Source organism: Neophocaena asiaeorientalis, unplaced genomic scaffold, assembly GCF_003031525.2.
Source record: "Neophocaena asiaeorientalis asiaeorientalis breed wild unplaced genomic scaffold, Neophocaena_asiaeorientalis_V1.1 scaffold67, whole genome shotgun sequence".
Classification (NCBI taxonomy): domain Eukaryota; kingdom Metazoa; phylum Chordata; class Mammalia; order Artiodactyla; family Phocoenidae; genus Neophocaena; species Neophocaena asiaeorientalis.
The window spans coordinates 7,308,929-7,332,879 of record NW_020173731.1 but is presented as its reverse complement, the minus strand read 5'-3'; the positions used below and the strand labels follow the sequence as shown (position 1 = coordinate 7,332,879).

General features: G+C 47.0%; 1 protein-coding gene across 1 annotated transcript; it reads left to right on the top strand.

The window, feature by feature from the left end:
• Positions 1-483: 483 nt before the first annotated feature.
• On the top strand, positions 484-23,833 carry TRAF3IP3 (TRAF3 interacting protein 3). Its single transcript, XM_024750903.1, is given in 17 exon segments — positions 484-688; positions 4,253-4,656; positions 6,314-6,464; positions 6,597-6,660; positions 6,946-6,970; positions 7,232-7,261; positions 7,355-7,450; positions 14,086-14,157; positions 16,434-16,574; positions 16,697-16,834; positions 18,753-18,888; positions 19,420-19,482; positions 20,974-21,033; positions 22,127-22,165; positions 22,168-22,253; positions 23,014-23,135; positions 23,730-23,833. Coding segments are annotated over 16 exon segments (1,659 nt in total). The 5' UTR covers positions 484-688; positions 4,253-4,311; the 3' UTR covers positions 23,821-23,833.
• Positions 23,834-23,951: the final 118 nt, after the last annotated feature.

The window sequence follows — 23,951 nt, the reverse complement described above, 5'->3', positions numbered from 1 at the left end:
TTTCCCAGCCACCCAACCACCATCTTTTCACCTTCCCCTACCCGCTGTGTCCCGTCCCGTTGCTTCAGAAAGGAGGAAGTTCAGAGCTGACCTCATTCCAGAATTCTGAAAAAAAATACCAGTACTTTAGAAGAGCAGAAAGCCTTTACAACACCAGGATTGGGAAGAAGTAAAGTAAGAAAAGAGAAAATCCTTACACAGGGAACTACCTGATACACGTGAAAACCTACACTGGAACCTCTCTTCTAGGTCAAAAAGGCCTTTTCTTCCCCTTCATAGAAACTGCAAGGTTTGAATCTGACCCAGAGACCCATCCTTGTCTAAGCTAGAAAGGGAATTTTGACTTGAAACTGACCAAGAGCTCAGACCAATCGAAGAGCAAGAGAAAGGGTGGCTGGGATGCCTGCTGGTGGGAGGAGCTCCTGAGCCCAGCCCTGAAGGCCTCAAGGTTCAGGCGCCCCTCAGATCACACCAGAGAGGAAGAGAGAAGAACTGGGGTGAGCAAGTATTGTGGTTTCCTGTTTCAGCAAGGCTGCTGTGCAAAAAGAAAGACAGTACCAAGAAGGGAAATGCTAAGGGGGCCCAGAGCCATGGATTGAGAGCTTGCCCCATCAGAGACCAGAGCCGAGATCTGCCCAGGAGCTGGGAGGCTTTCCTGAGCTGCTTGGGTTGGAGCCTGGGACCCAAGGTAACTTAGGAGGAGGCTTTTGTGTCCAGGTTGGGGACCTCCGATTCTGGGGTGGGGCAGAAGAGGCTCTGTCTGCCAGCTTCCCTGGTCTGAAGGGGGAGACACTGGAGTGGATTTTGTAGTTGAGTGTTGGGGGTTGGGTACACAGGAAAGTGTCCCGCGTTGGTCTCCAGAGGCACAGCTTCCATCACTCTTTGCTGCGTCCATAAGATTAGATTAGCAGTGAGTCAGATGACTAAGGGTTCAGGCTCCCCAGTGATGGGAGGCGCATTTTACAGCTCCCTTCACAGCAGGGACCCCATAGCACCAAGCTGCCTGCCCAGCAGCTTGCGTGCAGCCCCTTCTCTCCTACCTCACTCTGAGAGCTCTCGGCTAGGAAGGCCAGACCGTTCATTCATGCAGGAGGCCATTTATCACACACACAGCAGGGAATTAGGAGCAAAGACCGGGAAAGGCAGCAACAAAGCACAGTCAGGTGAGGGCAGCGCCCTGATCTCTCCCTGTGGCAGTGAGGACAGTCTCCCCCAGCCAATACCACCCTTTCCCAGAGCTCCAGCTGGGCCCTGTCATGCCACCAAGGGCTGCCTGGGCAGTGGCCCAGTGACCTTTCTTTGAAGCACACGGGGACCCGTTCCATTTTCTTCTACAGCCCATCTCTGTCAGTCAGCCATCCACATGGCTTCTTGTGTTTAAGCAAATCAGAATAGCCAAGACCTCCCGGAAAGCTGGGTATGATTCTACCCAGGTGTGCCACACCAAATCCTACCCAGTGTGAGAGCCTGGGGGCCTGAGAACACTCACATCTCTGAGGAGACTTTCCCATTGCAACTCCCAGCTTGGGTAGCAAGGGCTAACGTCTGCGCCCCCCCCCCCCACACCGGAAACAGAGCAGGGCAGCCATGCGTTTCAGTGAGCTAGTGTAGACAGAGCCCACACACTTATCTCTCCCAGACAGCCCTCTTTTCTTCACAGCAGGAGGCAGGAGGATTCTCCACAATCAAGGGATCTTCCTCGTCTACGAAGCCTGAGGGATTACCTGGAACTAAACAGGGAGGGGACCTAGCGCCCCACATTTTAAAGGTGGGAAGCAGGCAGTCCTCTCTTCTTTGCCTTTCTGCCAGGCCTAACTGAAATGGCAGTTGTATCCAGACCACAGAGTAGTCCTTTCTCCCTGTAGCCTACACCCAGAAGTCAGAGGAACAGAGCAACAGTAAATATGATTTCAACCAGGGACCAGCATCGCCTCCGTGGGGTAGACAGTGCCCCTTCAAAGAGAAAGGGAGCAGGGGAGTTGGAGGATGAGGCATTCTCGGTCCTGGAGTGCTAGGTTAGCTCGGGACATTTGTCTTATAGCATTGAGTCTTCAATATCCAAGATCAGTAGGACAGGAGTGATGATAATCACATTATTATCAAAAGCTAACATTTATTGTGTGCTATGTCCCAGATGCTTGTGGACATGCATTTTCTCTTTAATCCTCATAACCTTAGGAGGTAGGTTCCCACTTTATAAATGAGGAGACAGAGACATAGAGACAGTTAATAGCTTGTTCAAAAGCATGTGGGTAGTAGATGACAGGGCCAGGACAGGAGTCCACACAGTCTGAGTCCAGGGTCGGGGCACCCCGTCTCCCCCATTTACGGCAGAATAACTAGGGCCTATGGCTTAGGACACCACAAGTATAGATTCTGAAAGTGGAGTTTACCTGCACACCCAGTCCTTCATAATTTAATATGAATGGGCCTCTCAGATCCTTTCCTAAGTTTTTAAACAAAGAAAGTGGCAGGTGAGAAGTGAGGGGACCCTACAGAGTAGGAGTGAGGAGAAAAGCCTAAAGAAAGGGGAGAGGCACCCAGGGATGAGACGAGGAGCGGACAAGCATTGACAATCTAACAGTTCTGCTTGGGGTCAGCACTGCCCAAGGCCAGGAGATGCCCCTCCGAGCCTGGAGAGTCAGGCATTGGAGAGCGAACAGGGTCTGACTGTGTAAGACCCCCTCTCAGGGTGTGATACGCCCCCACCCATGAGCCCCCAGAAGGAGTCGTATGACCAGAGAGAGAGAAAGAGAGAGCAAGAATCCTGCAGAGAATTCCAGACTGATCCAGGAGGAGCAGGGAACTCCAGTGAAAGGGCAGAGAGGCTGCTACCTGTCGAGTCTGTTTGACTATAAATAAACCTGAAGGGCCAGAGCCAGCAAATGCCTCCTGGTTGGTGAAGCTGAGAAATCCCTTCACTGACCTCCCCGGGAGCTAGATTCCCAGGGCAGTGGGTAGTGAGGCTGTGGGACAGAGAGAGGCGGCAGCTGTAATGGGAAGTCCCCCTCCCTTCATCAGTCTCTGGACTGACCCCAGGGACCAGAATTTCCAGTGCTCAGAATCCAGCTTAGCCATGTCCAGCCCCAACTCAGCCAAGCTACCAGAGGGTTCTAGGAGAATGAACAAATTTGCAGAAGGTAGGTGAGGGAGAGTAGGAAAGAGAGAGAAGGGCACGGAGAAGGCAGAAGGGGTGAGGGTGGGGTTATGTGAGTAGCAGGTAAGGCCATGTAGAGGGGCAGCAAGTGTGGTCTCTACTCCCAGCCTGGTTCCCTGGGGACTTTTGGTTACTGTTTTTGTTTGTTCGCTTTGGTTTCCTTTTTCTTGGCAATAGCCTTATTTAGGTATAATCCACATCGTTGCTGGTTTCGATGGCACAATCTGTGTCTGGGCTAAGGAAAGCAGACTCGGCACCATACTTAGCCCTAACAGGGAGGTGATCCTTAAAAAATGGAACCTGCCACTTGAAGAGATACTGAGCTGAAAGCTCTGAAATGAGTTTTGGCCAGTGATGGGCAAATGGCAAGTTATCAGCCAGTACGGATCTGGGTTGTCCTGTACCTCAGAGTCAGAGCCCAGTCCTGGGCCAGGAGTGGAGTGCCAAGGGACCAAGGTCAGGGCTCCATGACTGTAGGCAATAACGTGGGGTGTCCCTCCTGAACCATGCCCAGGACCAGGCTGGCAAGATAGCTGCTAAAGGCTAAACAGAGGACAGTGAGTGCTCGTCGTAGGACTGGTAGCACCTCAAGTGGTTTGGCTATCCCTCCAGGCCTTGAGAAAAGTTGCTCACCTCTGTTAGTAACAACTCAGCCAAGAGAGCAGTGAAGATTCTGGCTTTCCTTTTAGATTGGGGATCAGGGAGCCAATTTAACTGGTTCTTTAGAAGTCCCTGGAAAAGGAACACAGCCCCATCTGCCCTCCAGAAGGTTAGAAGCTTTTAGTGATTTTTATCAATTATTTCTCACGTTCCCCTAACTCAGAGGCAGGGTGAGACGTTTGGTCAAGGAAGAAGTGGCAGCCAGGGGAATCTCACCACTTTGCAGAAGGGGAGACACAGGCCCAAGAAGAGCAGAAATTAGTCTAGAGGCTGAATCCAGAAGTCCTGAGTTCCCGTATGACATCATCCCCTCTTCAGTTGTCAACCCACACATATGGGACGCTGTGCTATTTCTACCCCCTCGTCCAGGAAGATGGCCATTTTTCGGCCCATCTCCTGACCCCTCCTCTTCGCCTCTCTGTTGGCACTTGGCAGATCCGGGCAGCTATTCCAGGAACTGGAAGCCAAGCACAACAGGTGCTCGGGAGGTCATCATGATCAGCCCAGACCCTAGGCCTGCCTCTGGCTTGGCCCGGTGGGCTGAGAGCTACGAGGCCAAGTGCGAGCGCCGGCAGGAGACCCGTGAGAGCCGCCGCTGCCGCCCCAATGTGACCACTTGCCGCCAGGTGGGGAAGGTGCTGAGGACCCAGCAGAGGGAACAGCTCCAGAGGGCACGACAACAGCAGTTTTTCAGACGGAGGAACCTGAAGGTGGAAGAGAAAGGCGAGGCACAGAGCCCGCAGGCCAGGGAGCCAGGTCCCTCCAGGAGGCCAGGCCAGGCGACCGACCTCAAGGAGCCCTTGTCTTGGGCCAACAGGATTTCTTCCCCCAGACAGCAGGTGGGCCATGTAGAGGGACACAGTGCTCTGGAGGGGATGGGGTGCAGCACCAAGGCAGGTGGGTGGGCTCAAGGTCACTAAGAAGTGATTTAAATGAAGTCCATCCTTCCTCAGTTATCATAAAGTCTCCCTTAGCCACTTATTCAACAGATATTTTTGTTGTTGTGTTTTGGGGTTTTTTTTTGTTTGTTTAGCTATCTTTTTGTTTTGCACTTGCCTTTTAGGAGAGAAAAGAATAATTTAAAAACAATTCCATAGCTAATTCCTAGTATTAGTTCAAGTTCAGTCTATCTAGACATACCTTCTACGGCATTCATTCCTCCGTCATTCAACAAACATTCGATGAATGCTTACTGTAGGCCAGGGACACAGACCAATCTCTTAATGTCTCCCTCAAATCACACACACACACACACGCACACACACACACACACACATTTCTCGTCTCTATTCTTCTGTAAGGCTGCTGCATCACCCACCTTCTCTCTTTCTCTTGGGCCATCCCAATTCCAATATCGTTCACCTAAGGCCGCCATCTGGCCCAGGAAGCCCTAGCTTCCCTAGCTTCTCCAGGCCACCTCTGCTCTCTGTGGTTTTTATGAGGTTATAAATCCTCTAAGATTGTGTAACTTTTAGAGGGCCCATTAGTCCACCCTGGGAAGGAGCAGTGCTGGCAAAAGCCAGGGTACGTTGAAATGAACTCAGCCAGCAAACCATCTGTGTCTTCCTATCCACATTGTGAGCATGTGGACAGCAGGGATGGGTCCTCCGGATTCCCTGGAAGTAACTGGTATTGTACTGTCCCCAGAGTAGGTGCTCTGTTGGGCCTTCTTAACCAGTGCATGTGTTATCCACAACAGGAGGTGCTGTCCAGAAGAATGATCCTCGAGCCCAGCTGTAAAATAAAACCAACTGTGTACTTTCTAAGGCAAGAAGGTTTCTACGTGCCTTCGGTTGAAAAAATAATTTTAAGGAGAAAAAGAACAGAAAACACAGTTACCTAAAGAACTCTTCCTGAGCCTATCAGTTATTTAAGGTTTCTTGAGATTGAGTTAGTCTGCATGATTAGCTGTCACATGCATTTCTTAGCCTTTTAGTGTTATGTTACAAACATAAATTTTTTTAGTTTGTAAGAAGAAAATGTAAAAATAGCAAGCAAAATTGTGACAACTACTGCTGCATTCCTCCCTACAGCTGCCTAATTTACCTTCTCTTCACACAAAACCTCAACAATAGTCCAGCTGTTACTAAGAGGAAGGAAACCACCTCTAGAATAGGAAGGCACCTTGGACACCATCTACTCCAAGCTCCTCATTATACAGCCAGGAGACTGAGACCAAGAAAAGGCAGGACCTGATCCCAGATCCCCTCACTCCCACCTCAGACCGGTTCTCTTTCCGGGATCAGGGACTCTAGAGAGAGTAACTGGAGACAAACCCAGCTCCCCATTTGTCTGAACTGAGGAGGACCGATCCCACCAGCCAGGACAAGAAAGGGCAGGAGCAGGGATAACCTTGTAGCTTTGAAGGCTTGAATGGGTTCCTTTGGTTTTCTGGACCTGAAACTTGATCACTGGCTCATCTTTCTGCAGTCAGCTGGAGAATCCTGTTCTAAGAGGTTCTGTCTAGGCTCTCAGCATCCCCCACTTGCTTTCCAGGTGTCAGGGACCAGCTCCGAAGTCTTTGCAACCCAACACCATCCTCCCTTAGGCACCTGGAGGGATCCGGCTGACCACCTCCCCTCCCAGGCTGGGGGCCTTCCACCACAGGACCCTCCCATCAAGAAGCCACCCAAACACCACCACTGTGGTAAGAGCAGGGCCTTCCTCACTCACTGGGCCGAGGCATTTCCACTCGCTGGCAGTGGAGAGTCCCTATCCCTCCCCACTTCCCTCACTGCCTCTCCCATGGGTTCTGAATCACCTTATCCCTATCCCTCAGGCACTCAGACAAAGGCAGAAGAAACACAGCCAACAATTAAGCACGATGCCAGTCAGCAAACCAAGTGAGTACCTTTCATGTTCCTGACCTCAGCTCCTTCACAGCCCATCCATTCCTCTCTCCTAAGCTTTTACCTGAACCCTCCCCCAGAATGCGGAGAGGAGCACAAGGAACTTCCACGTCCACCTTAATTAAGAAAAAGGAAGGCCTTCCGCCCCCCCTCCGCTTCCCCATTGGCTCTTCAGAAGAGATCAGAGAAGGAATCAATACACCGCCTCCTGACACTCTTATTTCTTTGATCCATTGTCATTTTTGTTCTTTATTTTTGTGTTTTTTTCTTCTCTTCCAGTTATGGAGTTGCAGTTCTAGATAAGGTAAGAAAATCCTCATGGTGAAGGTGTTGAATCAGGTGGCATCTAATCTCCTCCAAGCTCTGGCATTCTGGAATTCCACGGTAAACTCAGCTGGGATGGAGGGGTACCCTCTTCCTTGATGAGCATAGACATGGGGGCCTGGAGGGACCCTGAGTCAAGGAAGAAAGTTTACTCAGCACAAGCCAATCCTGGCTCGGGTTCCATGTTCTAGGATTTCAGGGAACCTACAATCTTCTTAAATACCTTTTTCTTTCTCTCTAGGAAATCATCCAGCTTTCTGAGTACCTCAAAGTAAGTAACATGTGAATTCTCCCCGCAGCTCCTCCATCCATCTGCTCCCTTCTCCTCCAACTTAATCTTACCCTCTTGCATTTTGCCCCCCAGGAGGCCCTACAGAGGGAGCTGATTCTAAAACAGAAAATGGTGATTCTCCAAGACCTACTGTCTGCCCTGATTCGGGCCTCTGACAGCTCTTGGAAGGTAAGGGAAATCTTTGCTTGAACAAAGCTCATGGACTTCTATGTGTGCCTATCTCATTCTTCTTTCCATACCATCCCAGAAAGAGAAGGGGCTTTTTCGCTACTGAAGAGGCTGAAAGTGGGGGATGGTGCTAAGACCTAGAGGTCAAACATGTCACAGTAAATATATGCGAGAGCTTGGCTCAATCCAGGGTGGTCAGCTGAGGACACACCCAGGGAAGACCCAGAACCAAAAGAGGCAAGAGTTTCCATTTTTTAGTTTGTTGGAAGAAAGGACGGTCCCAATTCAGTTAATACTACTGACTGTGATAAATGCAACTATTTTCATATGGGAGTCATACCAATATTAATTTCAAGTCATCCTACACCTACTGGTCAGCCCAGACGTGAATGTCAAAGCGGGAAGGGACCTTGGAGATTAGTTAATTTTCTCATTTTGCCAATGAGGAAACTGAGTGTCAGGGAGGTCAGGTGACTAGTCCACAGCCACCCTGCTAGTTAGAGGCAGAACTGGATCTAAAATTCAGACCTCCTGATTTTAGTCCATTCATTCAACAAATATTCATAAGTCATGTTCTCTACACTGAGCACTGGAAATGAGATTAATTAGACAGGGTTCCTGATTTTAGAGAGCTTGCGGTTTTGTCAGGGAGACAGATGCCTAAACAAAGCAGCGATGTGAGAAATAAAGGCTTTCAGGATATAGTAGAATACAAGGAGGAATGAATGAATCCACAGAAGGGGAGAACCAGGGAAATATTTATAGTTATATTAGTATTTTCCAGGCAAATGTGGAAACAGGAACTATATTCTGGGCAGGGGATACAGCATAGTCAAAGAACCAGAGGCATGATATAGGTTAATGCAATGGGTCTCCAGCTTTTTAATCTCAGGACCCCTTTATACTCTTTAAAAATATATATTAAAATCCAAAGAACTTTTTATATTTACCACTTGAAATGAAAACAGGAATCTTAAAATATGTATTAATTTTAAAATAACAATATTAAATAGATTACATGTGAACCTAAATTATATATCTTTGCAAAAAATAGTATATTTTTTAAAAAAATAGTGAGAGGAGTGGCATTGTTTTATGCTTTTTCAAATTTTTGTTTGGTTTTGTTTTTTGTTTTTTTTTAACATCTTTATTGGAGTATAATTATAGTGTTGTGTTATTTTCTGCTGTATAACAAAGTGAATCAGCTATATGCATACATATATCCCCATATCCCTTCCCTCTTGCGTCTTCCTCCCTCCCTCCTTATCCCACCCCTCTAGGTGGTCACAAAGCACCGAGCTGGCAAATCCTTTTAGTGTCTGAACGGAAGACAGCTAGATTCTCATATTTGCGTCTGCATTCAGTCTGTTGTTAATACATTGTTTTGGTTGAAGCATATGAGGAAAATCCAGCCTCACACAGATATGTAGTTGGAAAAGGGAAGACCTTGCAGATCCTGGATTCCCAGGGGTCCTTGGACCCCACATCGAAACCCCTAGACTTAATGTTCAGGGAGCATAGGCAGTTTGATGCGACTGGAGCAGAAAGCCCCGGGTGCACAGAGAGAACACACAACCTCCCAGCCTCCGTGAACATCTGACCTTACCACGTAGATGGCTGTGCTTAGACAGAGAGATGGGATGGGAGGACGTGGGACAAAACTAAGAAGTTTGCAGTGATGTCAAAGAGACTCCTAGGCTCAGCCCTCCCTCTTCATGTCGGTCACTGTATCCGGATTTAGGTGTTTATGTTCAGGGCTCCTGCTGGTTAAGGAAGTTGTTTTCATAGCTGAGTAGGAGCCTGAGACAGACAGCTGTGCATGCCAGGTGGTTTCCGGTGCTGAACTAAACTGAGATTGTCTCATTCGTTTATTCAACAGACATCTGATGAGTTCCAACTATGTGCTGGCTTGGGTGCTACAGGGACAGAGGTAGGGTCCTTTGTCTTTAGGAGTTCCAACAGCAGCCAGGAAGAGAGAGACAGGTCATAAATAACTCTACTGCAGTGTGCTAAAGCTGTAACAGCACTTTCTACAAAGTGACACAGAGAAAAGAGAAGGGAGCAGTTCTTCTGCCTGAGGTGGTATAGGGTAGACTCCAAAGGAAACGGACCATTTTGGTGGGGTCTGGAAGGATTGAACAGGAGTTTACCAGTACAGAAGCAGGAATGATGAAGAGTAAGAAGAAGGAAAAAGGAAAAGGGTGCTCACAGTAAAGGAATCAGAATGATTACAGGCCTAGGTGTAACAAAGCGTAGGGTATAGCAGAGTATGATGGAAATGAAGGGACTGTGTCAGAGTAGCTCCAAAGATAAGACCGAAGGGGCCTCAGATAGGTCTTTAGAATTATGACGCTTAAACTTTTTGTGTTGAATAGGGTATCTCAAACTTAAATAGTTATAGATTCCCTCTTAAAATATATATATATATATATATATATATCATGAGAATGCATGCCACCCCAGTTTGAGAAACACTGCCGCAGGCAATAAGCAGGGGAGCAGTGGGACCACGTTTTCCTCAGGTTTAAAGCCCTACGCTTAGCAGTGTCCGGCCCACCCTGAGAAGGAGCTTGTCCAGTAGCCGTGGAGTTGCACTCGCTTGGCAGCACGTGTACTAAGATAGCTGTGGTGGGACTTCCTTGGCGGTCCAGCGGTTAAGACTCCACGCTTCCAATGCCGGGGGGTGCGGGTTCGATCCCTAGTCGGGGAAGAAAGATCCCACGTGCCATGTGGCGTGGCCAAGAAATAAATTAATTAATTAAATGAAATGAAAAAGATAGCTGTAGAACTGAGTTGAAAGCAATTGATCAGATCTGTGTTTTATAAACCTTATAAAAGGTTCTCTGACAACAATGAGGACCCTGGCTCCCAGTGGGTGTAGGGGTGGTGAAAGTTCTTGCAATACCGCAGGTAAGACACAATCAGAAGCTGAATTACAGCCAGCGTGGTGGGAATGGGGAGGATTTATTAAGAGACATTTCCAAGGTAGACTCTGAGGGCGGTTTCGCTCCATGCTCCTGCGGGGGGCAGGAGTTCCTCCAGCTGTGGTTTTCTCCCTCCCTTCTCCCCCCACCCCCTAATATTCACCCTTTTTGTCTTCTTCCTCCCCACCAACCCCTCAGCTTCCCGTTTTTAAGAAAAATAGTCTCAGGTTTTTTCAGTTAACAGCTCTTGCTTCCCCCAAAACAAGACAATTCAACTCCCTACCCCTTCCTTGGAAAGCTCAACTTCAATGAAAAGACAGTCCCAGACTGCCATACTTGGGAAAAGTTAAGTGGAAGAATGTGGCCAGAACAGGGACTCCGATATTCAGCCAAGTTCAGGCCTTTATTTTTTTTCCATTTGGCCTCCATAATTTGAATCTCCAAATGCACATGCAGAGAAGCTCACCACAAACTCTATTAGAACACCAGAGATCAGCTCCCTCTGTTGCCTCCACCTTCAAGATGACTTTGGGCCTTTTGGATGTGACAGGCCCTGGGGCACAGCAAAGACTCCTGAGCTGGCTCCAAGCTTCAGAGCAGAAACAGTTTGGGCAGTAGAGAAAGCAAGCCCTCAGTATGGGGCAATACAAACCCAGAGCAGGGCACACATGGGTTTTGAGTTCTGCAAAGTGGAAATGAGATCTTAAGATGACAGCGCAATGGGGGATTGGCTGCAGGCCCTAAGCAACCTCTAGTAGAGCAGAGAGATAAGTGGGCTGGTGCTTCTGCGGTGAGGTGATGGTGTTTCTGGAGAGCAGATCAGAGGCAAGGGGAAAGCCAAGCAGAAGCAGGAGCTGAAGCCCTCAGACCGGCACCAGGTGTGTATGGCCTCCACCTTGCTCCCTTTTACAAGTGGGGGTACTATGCTCTCTGAACCCTGAGTTCCTGGGATGCTACTGCCAAAAAAGTTCCACAATTGGCCTGTAAAAAGTGCTTCTTTCCCCATACTGTACCACTGGGCTTCATGTGGGGAGAGCCGGGGCTCAGACCAGGAAACCACATGCCCCATTCGCAACAACTCGGCTGCAACTTCCCTGCCTGCCTTGGGGAGTCTGGGCAGGCGGGGCTGTGGATCAGAGATGTTTTCAAGCCCCAGACTTGGATGGCCCTTCGTCTCCACTGAAGGGGCTAACTGAATTGTCTTCTATTACAACGTGAATGGAAAAGTAATCTGGGGAGTGGCTAAAACACAAAAACAGTTGGAAGAGGCAAAAATACTGGATAGAAACCATACTAAGGAAGGAGAAGGGAGCTACCCAGAAAGGGTAGGAGACTGAGGGAATTGTAAGAATATTGCCTTGGGCTTGTTTGTTTTCTTCTGAAACTACCACAAGATAAACTGTCAAACTTAGTGGGTTTGATTGCATCCTGCAAAGTAAGAGTTTAGGCAAAGGAAAATACACAGTCACACTCTCAGAACCCGGAGCTGCGATACAGGTGGAAGGAGTTGATTTCAGGACCTGTGGATTAATAATGAACAGGCCATGCAGGGGAGTAACTTTTCCCAGTTACTCTGGAGCCCAGAACAGTGGAAGTCTTTTCCATCTGTTCTATCTGTCCCAAAGCCCTGTGGTTATTGTAGATGCCAAATCCTGACCCTCGGCTCTCACACCAGACATTATGAAAAACATTCATAGCAGGAGGCACTTTGAAAAATTATTTTTGGCAAAGCCTTTTGCTTTTGCAAGGCCCCGCTGAGGAATACAGGAAGGAAAAAGGGTGGAGGTGCCCCCTGGCTCCCAGGGTTAGAAGAATCGGCCAAACAAGATCAAAACAGGAGCTGTGAGATACCACTTCCTGCCTCTCCCAGGTGCCCTGAAACTCAGTGAGGGGGACAGACCTCAGAACAGAGGCTCGGGCTTCCCTGGTGGCGCAGTGGTTGAGAGTCCGCCTGCCGATGCAGGGGACACAGGTTCGTGCCCCAGTCCAGGAGGATCCCACATGCCGCGGAGCCGCTAGGCCCGTGAGCCATGGCCGCTGAGCCTGCGCGTCCGGAGCCTGTGCTCCACAACGGGAGAGGCCACAACAGTGAGAGGCCCGCATACCGAAAAAAATAAAAACAAAACAAACAAACAAACAAAGAAAACAGAGGCTCCTCTGCCCTCTGGCCGTTACAGACCAGAAACATTGTAAGGGTTGGAAATATCCAAGCCGTGTCCAAGCCGTCTCTCAACGGAGAGGGACCGGTGGCGTCTCAGGCCTGAGGAGAAATGTAATTTCTAGACCTCACAAGCGTCCCACGGGGCCTGCTTGGAAAAGCCAGCGAAAGGATATGAGAACCGGTTACTGCTAAAGAGACCCATGGCCTTTTCTCTGGGAAACTGGCTCTCATCCATGGCACCTCCCCGCCCTCACCCCCTCACACACACAACATTAAATCAGACTCAGGACTGGAGGAACAAAACCCCTACCTGGGAAAAAGGAAGATGTCTACAGGTGGAGGAAAGAATAAGGCAGCAAGGAAGCTGTCGGCTGCTCAGCAGAAATACTGAGAAACAAATAACGGGCCTGCCTGCCTGCCTTTCGCCATCCCCGCCCTTGAGATTTACGTCCCTCTTGGAATGTCCAAAATGCCACTAGACAGACCCAGATCGTGAATAAATAGCATGTGGCTTTCTGGGAGGTCCTCTCACCACCACCGTCACTACCACGCACACATACACACCCTGCCTTAATATCCCTCCTCCCTTTCCTGCTTTCTTAGAGAATTTCTCATCTTGAGTCATGTGTGTGTGTGTGTGTGTGTGTGTGTGTGTGTGTGTGTGTGTGTGTGTGTGTAGGGCAGGGAGGGGACTGTATTCGTTTGCTAGGGCTGCTATAACAAAGTACCACAGACTGGGTGGCTTCACCAACATAAATGTATTTTCTCACAGTTCTGAAGGCTAGAAGTGTGAGGACAAGGTGTTGACACGGTTGGTTTCTTCTGAGGCCTCTCTCCTTGGCTTGCAGATGGCTTTCTCCTCCCTGTGTCCTCATGTGGCCTTCCCTCTGCATATCCTGATGTTCAAATCTCCTCTTCTTATGAGCACACCAGTCATATTGGATTAGGGCCCACCCTAAGGACCTCAATTATCTCTTTAAAGAACTTATCTCCAAATACAGTCACCTTCTGAGGTACTGGGGATTAGGAGGTCAATGTATGCACGTTGTGGGGAGGTTAGGGGGACATAATTCAGCCCATAACAGGGGGTAAGGGAGGGATGTATGTTCCCCCTGGGAGGGGAGACCCCTTTAGTCCTACTGGCCTTTAGAGGTAAAGGGCCAGGTACTAGACTGAGAGGAGGTGCGGAGTATAGAAGTACCTGGCCAGACAGGGGAGAGAGGTAATGAAAGAAGAAAAGGAGAGCTTAGAAGCTTTCCTTCAAATGGGCCCCTGCTATGATATCCTGAGCCATTTGATACAAAACCTCAAGGTACACAGAAGACTTTGGGGTCCAGTCTGATTTTTCCTTCTCCTATTACAGAGAAAGAGGAAAAGATCCTTTTCTTTCCAAACATCTGTCATCTCTCCCTCTCTCTACCTCCTGAAAGAGCTCAATTCCACAAACACTGTTTATTCTAGGCAGTAGGCTGGGAATACGGAACAAAACTCTTTGCATGCTGTATTCTGGCCCAAGCTGTATTCTGGCTAACTCATCCCATTTGCTCCAGGGCCAGCTTAATGAAGACAAATTGAAGGGCAAACTGAGATCTTTGGAAAACCAGCTGTACACCTGTACCCAGGTAAGCATTCCGGAGGACACTTCTAGCCCAGGAATCTAGAATTAAGGGAGAGAATGCTTGAACGTCAAGCTTACTCTCTAGAAACATGACCTGCTAGAGATTAATGCACCCATCCCTACTCACCCAGTTCTGGCCTTTACCATTTTCACTTTGGTCTCCAATTCACCAAAACACTATCTCCATCCCCCTCTCCCTTTCTCCTGGTGTCCTTCACTTTGTACCCTAGGAAATGAAGCCCAGCACTAAGCGCTTTGCCAGCTCCAGGGGAACCTTGAGAATACCTGGAAACGTAGGGAGAGGCCCTTGGTAAAGATTCAGCTCACCTGGATAGAACTTCACAGGCCCTAATATTTGAACAGATGAGTTGGATATTACAATGAAGTCTCGCAAAATGATTTTCATGCCATGGGCAACTTTTATCTACCAGCAATCCCTGGGAGAAAGTAAAAGACTGTGATTCCTGGCTTTCTGTGGCATTGCTATCCAGCTCCGGTAATCTCTTGATTGGCCTGATCTTGGATTACATGAGATAGAAAAAAGTCAGTTTTCACACTCGAGAAGTGATAGATTTCTGACAGGCGGGGAGATAAGTCAAGAGAACGAGATGAACCGGCCAGACTGCTCCCACTTGATGTTAGGAAGATAAGGTGGCCACGTAGTTAGAATTTTGCAGGGGAACATATAGTCTATAGTCTATATAGTCTATGGGTTTGCGGATCCACAACTTTTATTTTTTCAGTAATGCCAACCAAGCTCATAAGAGACTGACATATAATCCAGAATGCCAGTCTACTCGTTTTCAGTGGGGGATAAAGCTGGTCAGTGACCAGCATGGTTAAATCCAATAACCTGGACATAACCATGTATGATCTCAACCAGTAACTCCTGTATCTGGTTTCTAGTGACAATTCCAAGAACATAAGACCCACTCAACATTTAAATCCAAATTTTCAGATGACTCCAAAGCTAAATGGAAATGATTTGATATTGAACTCTAAATTTGCATTATCTAGACTATCTCTTACCCAGTTGGGTAACCCAGAATCGATAGTAAAAGGCTCCCGCTTTCCCCAAAATCACAGGACGTAAAAATGAAAAGCACTGGAAGGGCAAGACCCCCAGTGAATTTGCAAAGCTGCTCTTGTGTCTTTTTCTTTTTGATCTTGAAGCCATGAGAGATTCTAAAAATACAAATGTATTAATTTTTAAAACTTGACTACTGAATATTGTTCAGATCCCCAAGCCTACAAAAATAATTTTATTTTTTTAAAAATGCTCCCTGCCTCAAAGGAGTTTACAGTCCCTTAAAGGAGACAGATGAGTCAATAGATTAGAAATATAGATACTATGTGAACACCAGTAAAACTACCTAATCCATAAAGAGTCGAGGGGTAGGTATGGTTGGCCAAGTTTATCAGAATTTATGATTCTAGAGCTGAATCTTGAACATGGGTAGAAGTTAACCAAGTGAAAAGTGTGGGTCACGATACTCTAAGTAGAAGCAGCTTTATGGGCAAAGGCAGAGGCTGAAAAGCACAGTGCTTAGAGGACCTACAAGCAGTTCAGCTTGCGTGGAGGCAGCATGAGATGAAAGTCTGGGCTTGTAAGTAGGAACCATGCCAAGGAGTTTGGACCTGATTCTTAGAATACTGAGAACCACTGAGAGATTTAAGCAGGTTGCGACGTGATCAGATTTAAGTTTTAGAAAGAACCCTCTAGCTGCAGGACTGAAAAGGGTTTGAAGGGAGGCAAGGCATGAAGATAATATATAGTCTCGATATAATCCATATAATAGTATTACTGGGGTCTGAACTAAGGAGGTGGCAGTAGGGATAGAGGATACAGGTACGAGCTGTTAAAGACATTGACTTGACAAAGCTTGATGATGAACTGATTCCTTGAAGAAGGTGAGAGAGAAATCAAGGGTGATTCCCTGGTTTAGGGTTTGGGAGACTTGGTGGGTGGTGATGCTGGTCACTGAGATAGGAGCAGGTTTAGAAGGATGATTTCCCTTTGGAAATGTTGGATTTCAAGTGCCTGTGGAAGGCCTAGGGGAGAATGCCCAGCATGCCCAGGGAAGTTTTTTATCCCCACTCACTTCTCACATCACCTGAGGGACTCTCCCTGCCTGCCTCCAGCCTGGAAGAAGGTCCACCAGATTACTGACATCTCTGCCCTGTGGGCAAGGACCAATTCCTTTTCATTTCTGTATCCCTGCTCAGGCTTTAGCACACAGTAGCTCAATGTGTATTTGTTGAATTGCCTCAAATTTACAGAAATACACTCCTTGGGGAATGAATAAGGTGCTATTAGAGATGGAAGACCAGAAAAACAGCTATGAGCAGAAGGCCAAGGAGTCACTGCAGAAAGTGCTGGAGGAGAAAATGAGTGCAGAACAGCAACTGCAGAGCACACAGGTGTGGGGAGGCTCCATAATCCTTGGGGCTGGGGACCCTGGGGCAGTCTGGGTGGCAAGGGAGCCAGCTGCACGACCTCCTGGAACCCCCAAGGCACCACCCTCTCTTCTGATCTCCCTCAGCGGTCCCTGGCTCTGGCCGAGCAGAAGTGTGAAGAGTGGAAGAGCCAGTACGAGGCTCTGAAGGAGGACTGGAGGACCCTGGGGACCCAGCACAGGGAGCTGGAGAGCCAGCTCCACGTGCTTCAGTCCAAACTGCAGGTACCAGGCCCTGGGAGTAGGGAGGTGGGGAGGGAAGGCAGGGTTTAGGGGAGGGAGGTGTTGACAGCAGTGATGAGAGAAGCTGCTGCTGGGCAGGGGGACCCAAAGCTAATTTTGAGTTTAGCAAGGATGTCTGCACTGCTCATGCAAATGACACCTAAGTGTTCATTGAAATGACATCATCCGAATGCAAAGGGCTGGGCTGGAATAGTCATCAGCCTACTGTCATGCCCCAACCCACTCTCTGCACCCCATCCCAGCAGGGCATCCAGTTCAGAAATGCCCACTACTGGGGCAGAATAAATGTCACCAGTTTACTTACAGTTTTGAGTATCAACTAACACATCTTGCCAATGTGTTTTTTAAGCCATATCAGTAGACCCTTGGCATTCTCAAGGGTTGCATCATTTCCAATCCGTGTTTACCGTGGAGAAGTCAACTAACCTCCTAAGCCTCAGTTTCCACATCGGTAAAATGAGGATAATAACGGTACCTCTATCATAGGATCGTTGTGAGGATTAGGTGAGGAAATCCATGCAAAGCACTTAGCACAATGCCTCGCACATATAAGCTCTCCATAGATACTAGCTATTGTTTTTCGCAGATTTTACTTACTTAGTTTGGAATTTTGAGGACCCACCTCAAAAGTGTCTCTTTATACTTTTACTGAAGCTGGGATCTGAGAATCCTAGTGTGTGCCAGTTCTAGAAATAAGATCAATGAAGTGTGAAAGTTGTTTTTGTTTATTTGTTATGTTTTTTAACAACCTAAACCTTAATGTGTGGCTCTAAGGTGAGCAGGGAGAAAGGGGAACATTTTGAGTGATTGTAAAGAATTTGTTGGGGGGATGGTGGTCCAGATATCAATGTGTTTGAGTTTTATATACAATATCCTATTAGCAATGAAGAAGAGTGCAACTCTAGTTCAAAGTCATTAAAAAGTCATTTGTAATTCCCTTATTACCTCGAGCAGTTTGTACTCATAGACATCATATTTGTTTATGAAGAATTAATGTTCCAAATGTAGAAAAAGGAAGAACCGATCAGACAGAGGAATGGGGGTTAAAAACATTTAAGGTTGGGCTTCCCTGGTGGCGCAGTGGTTGAGAGTCCGCCTGCTGATGCAGGGGACACAGGTTCGTGCCCCGGTCTGGGAAGATCCCACATGCCGCGGAGAGGCTGGGCCCGTGAGCCACGGCCGCTGAGCCTGTGCATCCGGAGCCTGTGCTCCGCAACAGGAGAGGCCCACGTACCGCAAAAAAGACTTATCTATAGATTTCCTTTCAAATCTATTAAAAAACAGAAACCTTAGAATTTGCTTCTCGCTATTTTTGCTTCTCACTTTTTATATTCTTATGTACAAATTATTCTTATATTGTTCTTTAATTTTTTATTTTAAAAGGCAAAGAATTTCTCAAAGGACGTTAAAATTTTTTTTTTTTTTTTTTTTTCCTTAAAAAAAAGCCCATTTGATAAGAAACAGCAAGTGAGTCGTCTTATCACAGGAGGGAACCTCGCTGGGCGCTGCACCGCAGCCACATCTCACCCACTGTTCTCTTCCTCGAATCACCTACAAGGCAACTCTCCAGAAGGCTCTTTTCTTTTTAACCTCAGATAGCGTGAGAATGAGAAGTAAAGACAAAGTGAAGACATCTAGAAAAGTGATGATTCAGTATTTCTTAATTTGGGCATTTACCCAAATGTATCCCTTGTGAACATCAAAAATCTAATGCACTGTTTGCTGTAAGCGTGAGGAATAGAGCAAAGAATTTAAAAACTTTTCCTATTTTTCCATTTCCCTAAGGCTCCTTGCAGCTCTAAAATTCCACAGTTTTCTAGTTTTCCTCTTCCTTGGGATCCGCCCCCCACCTCCACCCTAGCACTGACCTGCTTGTGTCCACCCCTCCTCCTCCTTCCAGGGAGCAGACAGTAGAGACTTACAGATGAACCAGGCCCTAAGGCTTCTGGAGAATGAGCGCCAGGAGCTGCAGACCAAGACTGAACGCCTGCAGCGGGACAGAGACCTGTGCAGCTCGGATACCCAGCACCTACAAGGTACCCTTCTCCTTGGAGGCCTCTGGCTGAAGGAGCCCAGAGAAAGGAAGCTGGGTGGAAAGGCTTCAGTCTTTCGCTTGTTCATTTGGTTGACTTGGCGATTTCATTTGACTTTGAGAAAAAGTCAAGGCTGTTTTAATCATCCAAGACTGAAAGGATCCAGCCCATCCCTCTAAGCCAGAACACAGCAGTCACGTGTCAAGGGCGCATTCCTAATTTAAACGGAAAGGTCAGTTGAAACACAAGGCATAGTGAAGGTTTCCCAGTCACAGCCTCTGTCAGCTGAGAGAAGACCAAATTATGTGCACATATAACCCTTAATTCAGCTCACTGTTGATGCAGATGAAATCCCAGGTAGTCGGGTTCTGGTTCACCTCTTCCAAACTGGGACAAGCAGAAGAAAGAGCAACTTCCACTTGACACTTGTCAGATGCCATGGGCAAGACAGCATCTGTTACAATTTCCAGCCTCAGGGGCGAGCTCATTAAGTCTTAGGTTCGTCTATTTTGGTTTGCATTATTTCATTTTCAGATCAACTAAAGAGGTCAGAGGAGGAGAAACTTGCCCTGGTGACCAAAGTACAGCAGTTGCAGAGTAAGTCCCTTTTCCAGATTCTGAAAGTAGCACAGGTGGCTTTTTGGTGTTCTTGGGGCTCCTGCCCCACGAAAGGCACCCAAAGGAGGGATGGGGAGCCTGGTCCTTGGCATATCCTCTATCTCTGCATTTTCAGACCCTCTTCTTCTGCAGTGAGGCCATTTACAGCTCTTCACAAGTTCCACATTAGCCTCTGGGTTTTTTTGTTTCTACTTTTCTCCACCATGTTCTCTGACAACCACCTGCATTTCCCCCAGAACTGCAGATTTCAAAACGTGTTGAGTTTTCTAAGGTAGTTCTTATTTTATATAGTCTAATTTATTATGTACATGTCACATAGACCTGTCACTAGGAATGGTTCAGAAAATAAGCTCACACTACATACATATGCCTCAGTCCACTTCAAAATTACATGTTGAGGCCAAAGAAGACAAGGGACGTCTCAGAAGAAAAGCAGGCAATTTCTGAAAAGCTGCAGAACCTGATTCAATTAATAGCTCACACCTTAACCTCTGACACCCTGACAGAGAAGTTTCATGCAAACAGCAATGAATATGAAAACAGCAAGGCAGCCACAGGGCTAAGGGGAAAAGAACACCAGCAGAAGCCGGGCTCCTACACAGCGGGAGCTGAATGGGCAAGTCACTTCAAAATCATGCCTTTATTTATTCAATACATATTTATTGAGCCCCTACCAAGTGCCAGGCACCCTAGATACTCACTGGGGATACAGTAATGAACAGAGCTGGCACGGTCTCTTCCCTAACAAAGCTTACATTCTAAGGAAACACTACAGTGGACTACGGAGCTTCTGTGAACAAATATGTGTCAGGTATTAATAACAGCTACAGAGAAAAAATAAAGCAGGTTAAAGAGAAAATAGTTGCTATTTTACACAGGGTCATCTGGGGAAGTCTTTCTTCTAGGGTAACATTTAAGCAGAGACTTAAATGTACATGGTAGGAAAAGACATAAGGATGGTGTGTTCAAAACACAGCACCACAAACTGGGTGACTTAAAGAACAGACATTTACATTCTCATAGTGCTAGAGGCTGGAAGTCCAAAATCAAGGTGTCAGGCAGGGTTGGTTCCTTCTGAGGGCTCTGGGAGAAGGATCTGTTCTAGACCGCTTTCCTTGTTTTGGAGATGGCTGTCTTGTCCATCTCTTCACACATCTTCCATCCATCCACGTCTGCGTCCAAATTTCCCCTTCTTATAAGGACGTCAGTCATATTAGGTTAGGGCCCATTCTAATGTCCTATTTTAACTTGATTACCTCTGCAAAGAACCTATCTCCAAATAGGGTCACATTCCTGAAGTACTGGGGGTTAGGGCTTTGACATATGAATTTGTGGGGGGCAGGTGGGGGAGACACAATTCAACCAACTACAGATGGGAACACAATCATTAAGGTTCTAAGCAAAGTTCTGAAAAGTTACTCTTCGCAGTAAATATGCTAGCACAGAGAAGTTCCTTGTGTTTTCCAACAGGTCTGCTTCAGAATCAATCCTTACAGCTTCAAGAACAGGAGAAACTCTTAACAAAGAAAGGTCAGCAAATTTATTTCCACAAATTCTAAGATATTGCCCTTTCCCTGTCCGCCTAGAGACAGCGGGATGGACTACATGACCTCTTGGAGTCCCACCCAGTTCTGGGAGTCTATTAGGTCAGGGAGCTAGAGGGCCATTTTAAGGACTCATCATTGGCTCTGAGAATAGTTTAGTTAGCCTCCTATCCTGAGAGGTATATAAACTGTGAAAAGGATTCCTACTCCCTCTGAAAACATATGTCTGCATTGAATATTTCAATAAATTGATTTTGAACTCAGGATTTTATGTTAATTTTTACCCTTAACTTTCCAAACCACATCCAGCTCCCCAGGTAGAAACCACGTCACATGGAACAGTCACCCCACTCTCAGCCCTCAAGTCTGCTGCCTTAGCTTCCTGAGAAGAATTCATCATACATCTGGAGGGGCAAAAGCTCCTCATTTATCCGCTGCACATGGCCCTCTGTTTTGTCATCACAATCACTGGGTAGAATATAAAGAAGGAATTATTATGCCCACATAGGATGGATAAGAAAATGAAGGTAAATGAGGGTCTGTGGTCATACAAATTAAGGACACAGCTATGACCACAATCCAGAATTTCTGACTCCCAGGCCAGGGCTCTCTTCACCAAGATGCAGACTGCCAGGTGGCTGAAAAACCATCTTTAACTACATGAAGATGAGTTATATGACTGCCATTCTCATCTCATCATTTTGAAACAAGGACAGAAGGAAAATGGAGTTATACTGAAACATCCAGCAAACCTCCCAGTCTAAAAGATGTGACATGCAACCAAAGAAACTAAATTAATAAGTATTTTCTAAAAGTATCTGGCTTTAGACAGGACTAGAGATACAGAGAAAAGTAAAATGCCAACCTTGCCCTCAAGGGGCTCAAATTCCCACTCTCTGTCCAGTCTGGGCAGGATCCCAATGGATGTTCTTTAAAAGTCAGAGAATTGCAATCCACACGGTCTGGCCAGGGACAGGCCCTTCCTTATTCCCTCCCGCTTAGGGCTTCTCTCAGTGTGTAGGGACCATTCCTCAGAGGTATGGACCTCACTTTCACTGCGAATCTGGCTGATTTTTTAGATCAGGCTTTGCCTGGGTGGAGTCCAAAGCCCTCCCATAACGCAGTGGTCCAGGGAAGGAGAAGGACTGGGATTTCAGAGACCAGCTCCAAAAGAAAACTTTGCAGCTCCTGGCCAAGGAAATGGAGGTGAGATGGTGACCTCCGATAGTAAGGGGCTCATCCTGCAGTGACAGGGAAACTGCTGGGAGGCAGCCAGACAACAGGCATTTCTGAGCTTAAGTTGTGATTGGGTGCGTGCAGGTATTCATTTAGGCCTGAATAAAACATCTTTGCTTTCGGGTTAACTTGTCAATCTTTTCTCTTGTTTATACCAACCCTTATTCAAGGTTTTACTAAAGAGTTACTTTTCAGAAAGTCAACCTAAACTCAAACACATTTAACAAACACATTAACTCCTCAAACTCTGTCCTACGTTGAGTATCTTAAAACTTTATACAGTGTCTTTTAAATAACAAAACTCTTCCTATCTGCATACTCACAGAAATACGTAGCTCCTGAAGTGTTCACACACAACTAGTTCCCAGCAAAGAGACTTGCACTAAGATCTCTTCCAGGTTGTGCGTGCTATAGGAACTTCATTTTTGTGTGTCTCCATTTACAAAGCACTGGCACATACAACTGTCACACATGTGTAATATACAATAATATGCATTATAATCAATCATTTAAATGAACACATTACAAACAAACTAGGTGAGACAGTCAGAAGGCAAACTGAAAGCTCTGAGAAAAGCTGGGAAGGGAGGATGGAGGTAAAAATTCCAAATGAACGACAGGGCAACTTACACAGGGCCCTCTCCCCCACCTGAGCTCTGTCCCTGACAGAACTGTCTTGATGACCTTGGTGGTGTTCTCCCGCAACGCCCCCCCCCCCGCCCCCACACAGTGCAAAGAACTGCATTCAGAATTAGACAGCCTCAGTGATGAGTATCTCTCCTGCCTGCGTAAGCTGCAGCATTGTCGAGAAGAGCTGAACCAGAGCCAGCAGCTGCCTCCCAGAGTAAGAGGGTCTATCCTCCCGTACAGCCCTAGGTGATCGTGGGACGATTCCTCCTTTAGCCAAATCTTGCCCATAAAATTGTTCAGCCCCTGCCAACATCTGACCAGCCGGCCCCGTTCAGCTTGGTTTATACTGTACTGAGAGTATAGCAACCATGTAAAGAAACACTGGCCCATGCCTCCAAGCCTAATTTTCATGGAAAGCCTGAGCCTGAAGGGAAAAACTTACTACTAGCTGAAGTATGAAACGGTGTTCTTTTAGTCTATTATGAGCATAGTGGCAAGGACAGAGTGACGAGAAAAGGAATATAAACAGAATATAATTTTGCTGAGTTATTTTCCACTTTTGATTATTCATATCAGTATTTAAGTACCTGGCCCCCGCTGGCTGTGGTTCGCCGGGCCAGTGACCACTGGAAAGTGGTTTTATCCCGAGGGAGGTGGCAAAGTGAGAGAGACAGAGATATAAAAAGCTTTTTCTCCTCCAACAACCCAAGGTTTTCCACTGGGCTAGAATGGGAAGAAGGAAGATTATTTTTGCCTGCATCTTCTCTGACCAACCCATGGCCTCTTTCTCTTCTCTCCCCCTCCCTCCTCACAAAGGCAACGTGGCCGATGGCTTCTGATGCTGACGGCACTGACTGCTATAGCAGTGGCAGTGTTCCTGGCCAATAAGGACAGCCTGAAGCTCTGAATAACTGGTGACAGCTGCCTTGGGTGATAATCAGAAGCAAGAAATTCAGTAAAAAACTCAGGTCTGGGTACTTTAATGTGTGGGTTTTTCCAACTCAACTGAGATTTCTGACTCCCATTTTTTTAACCTGC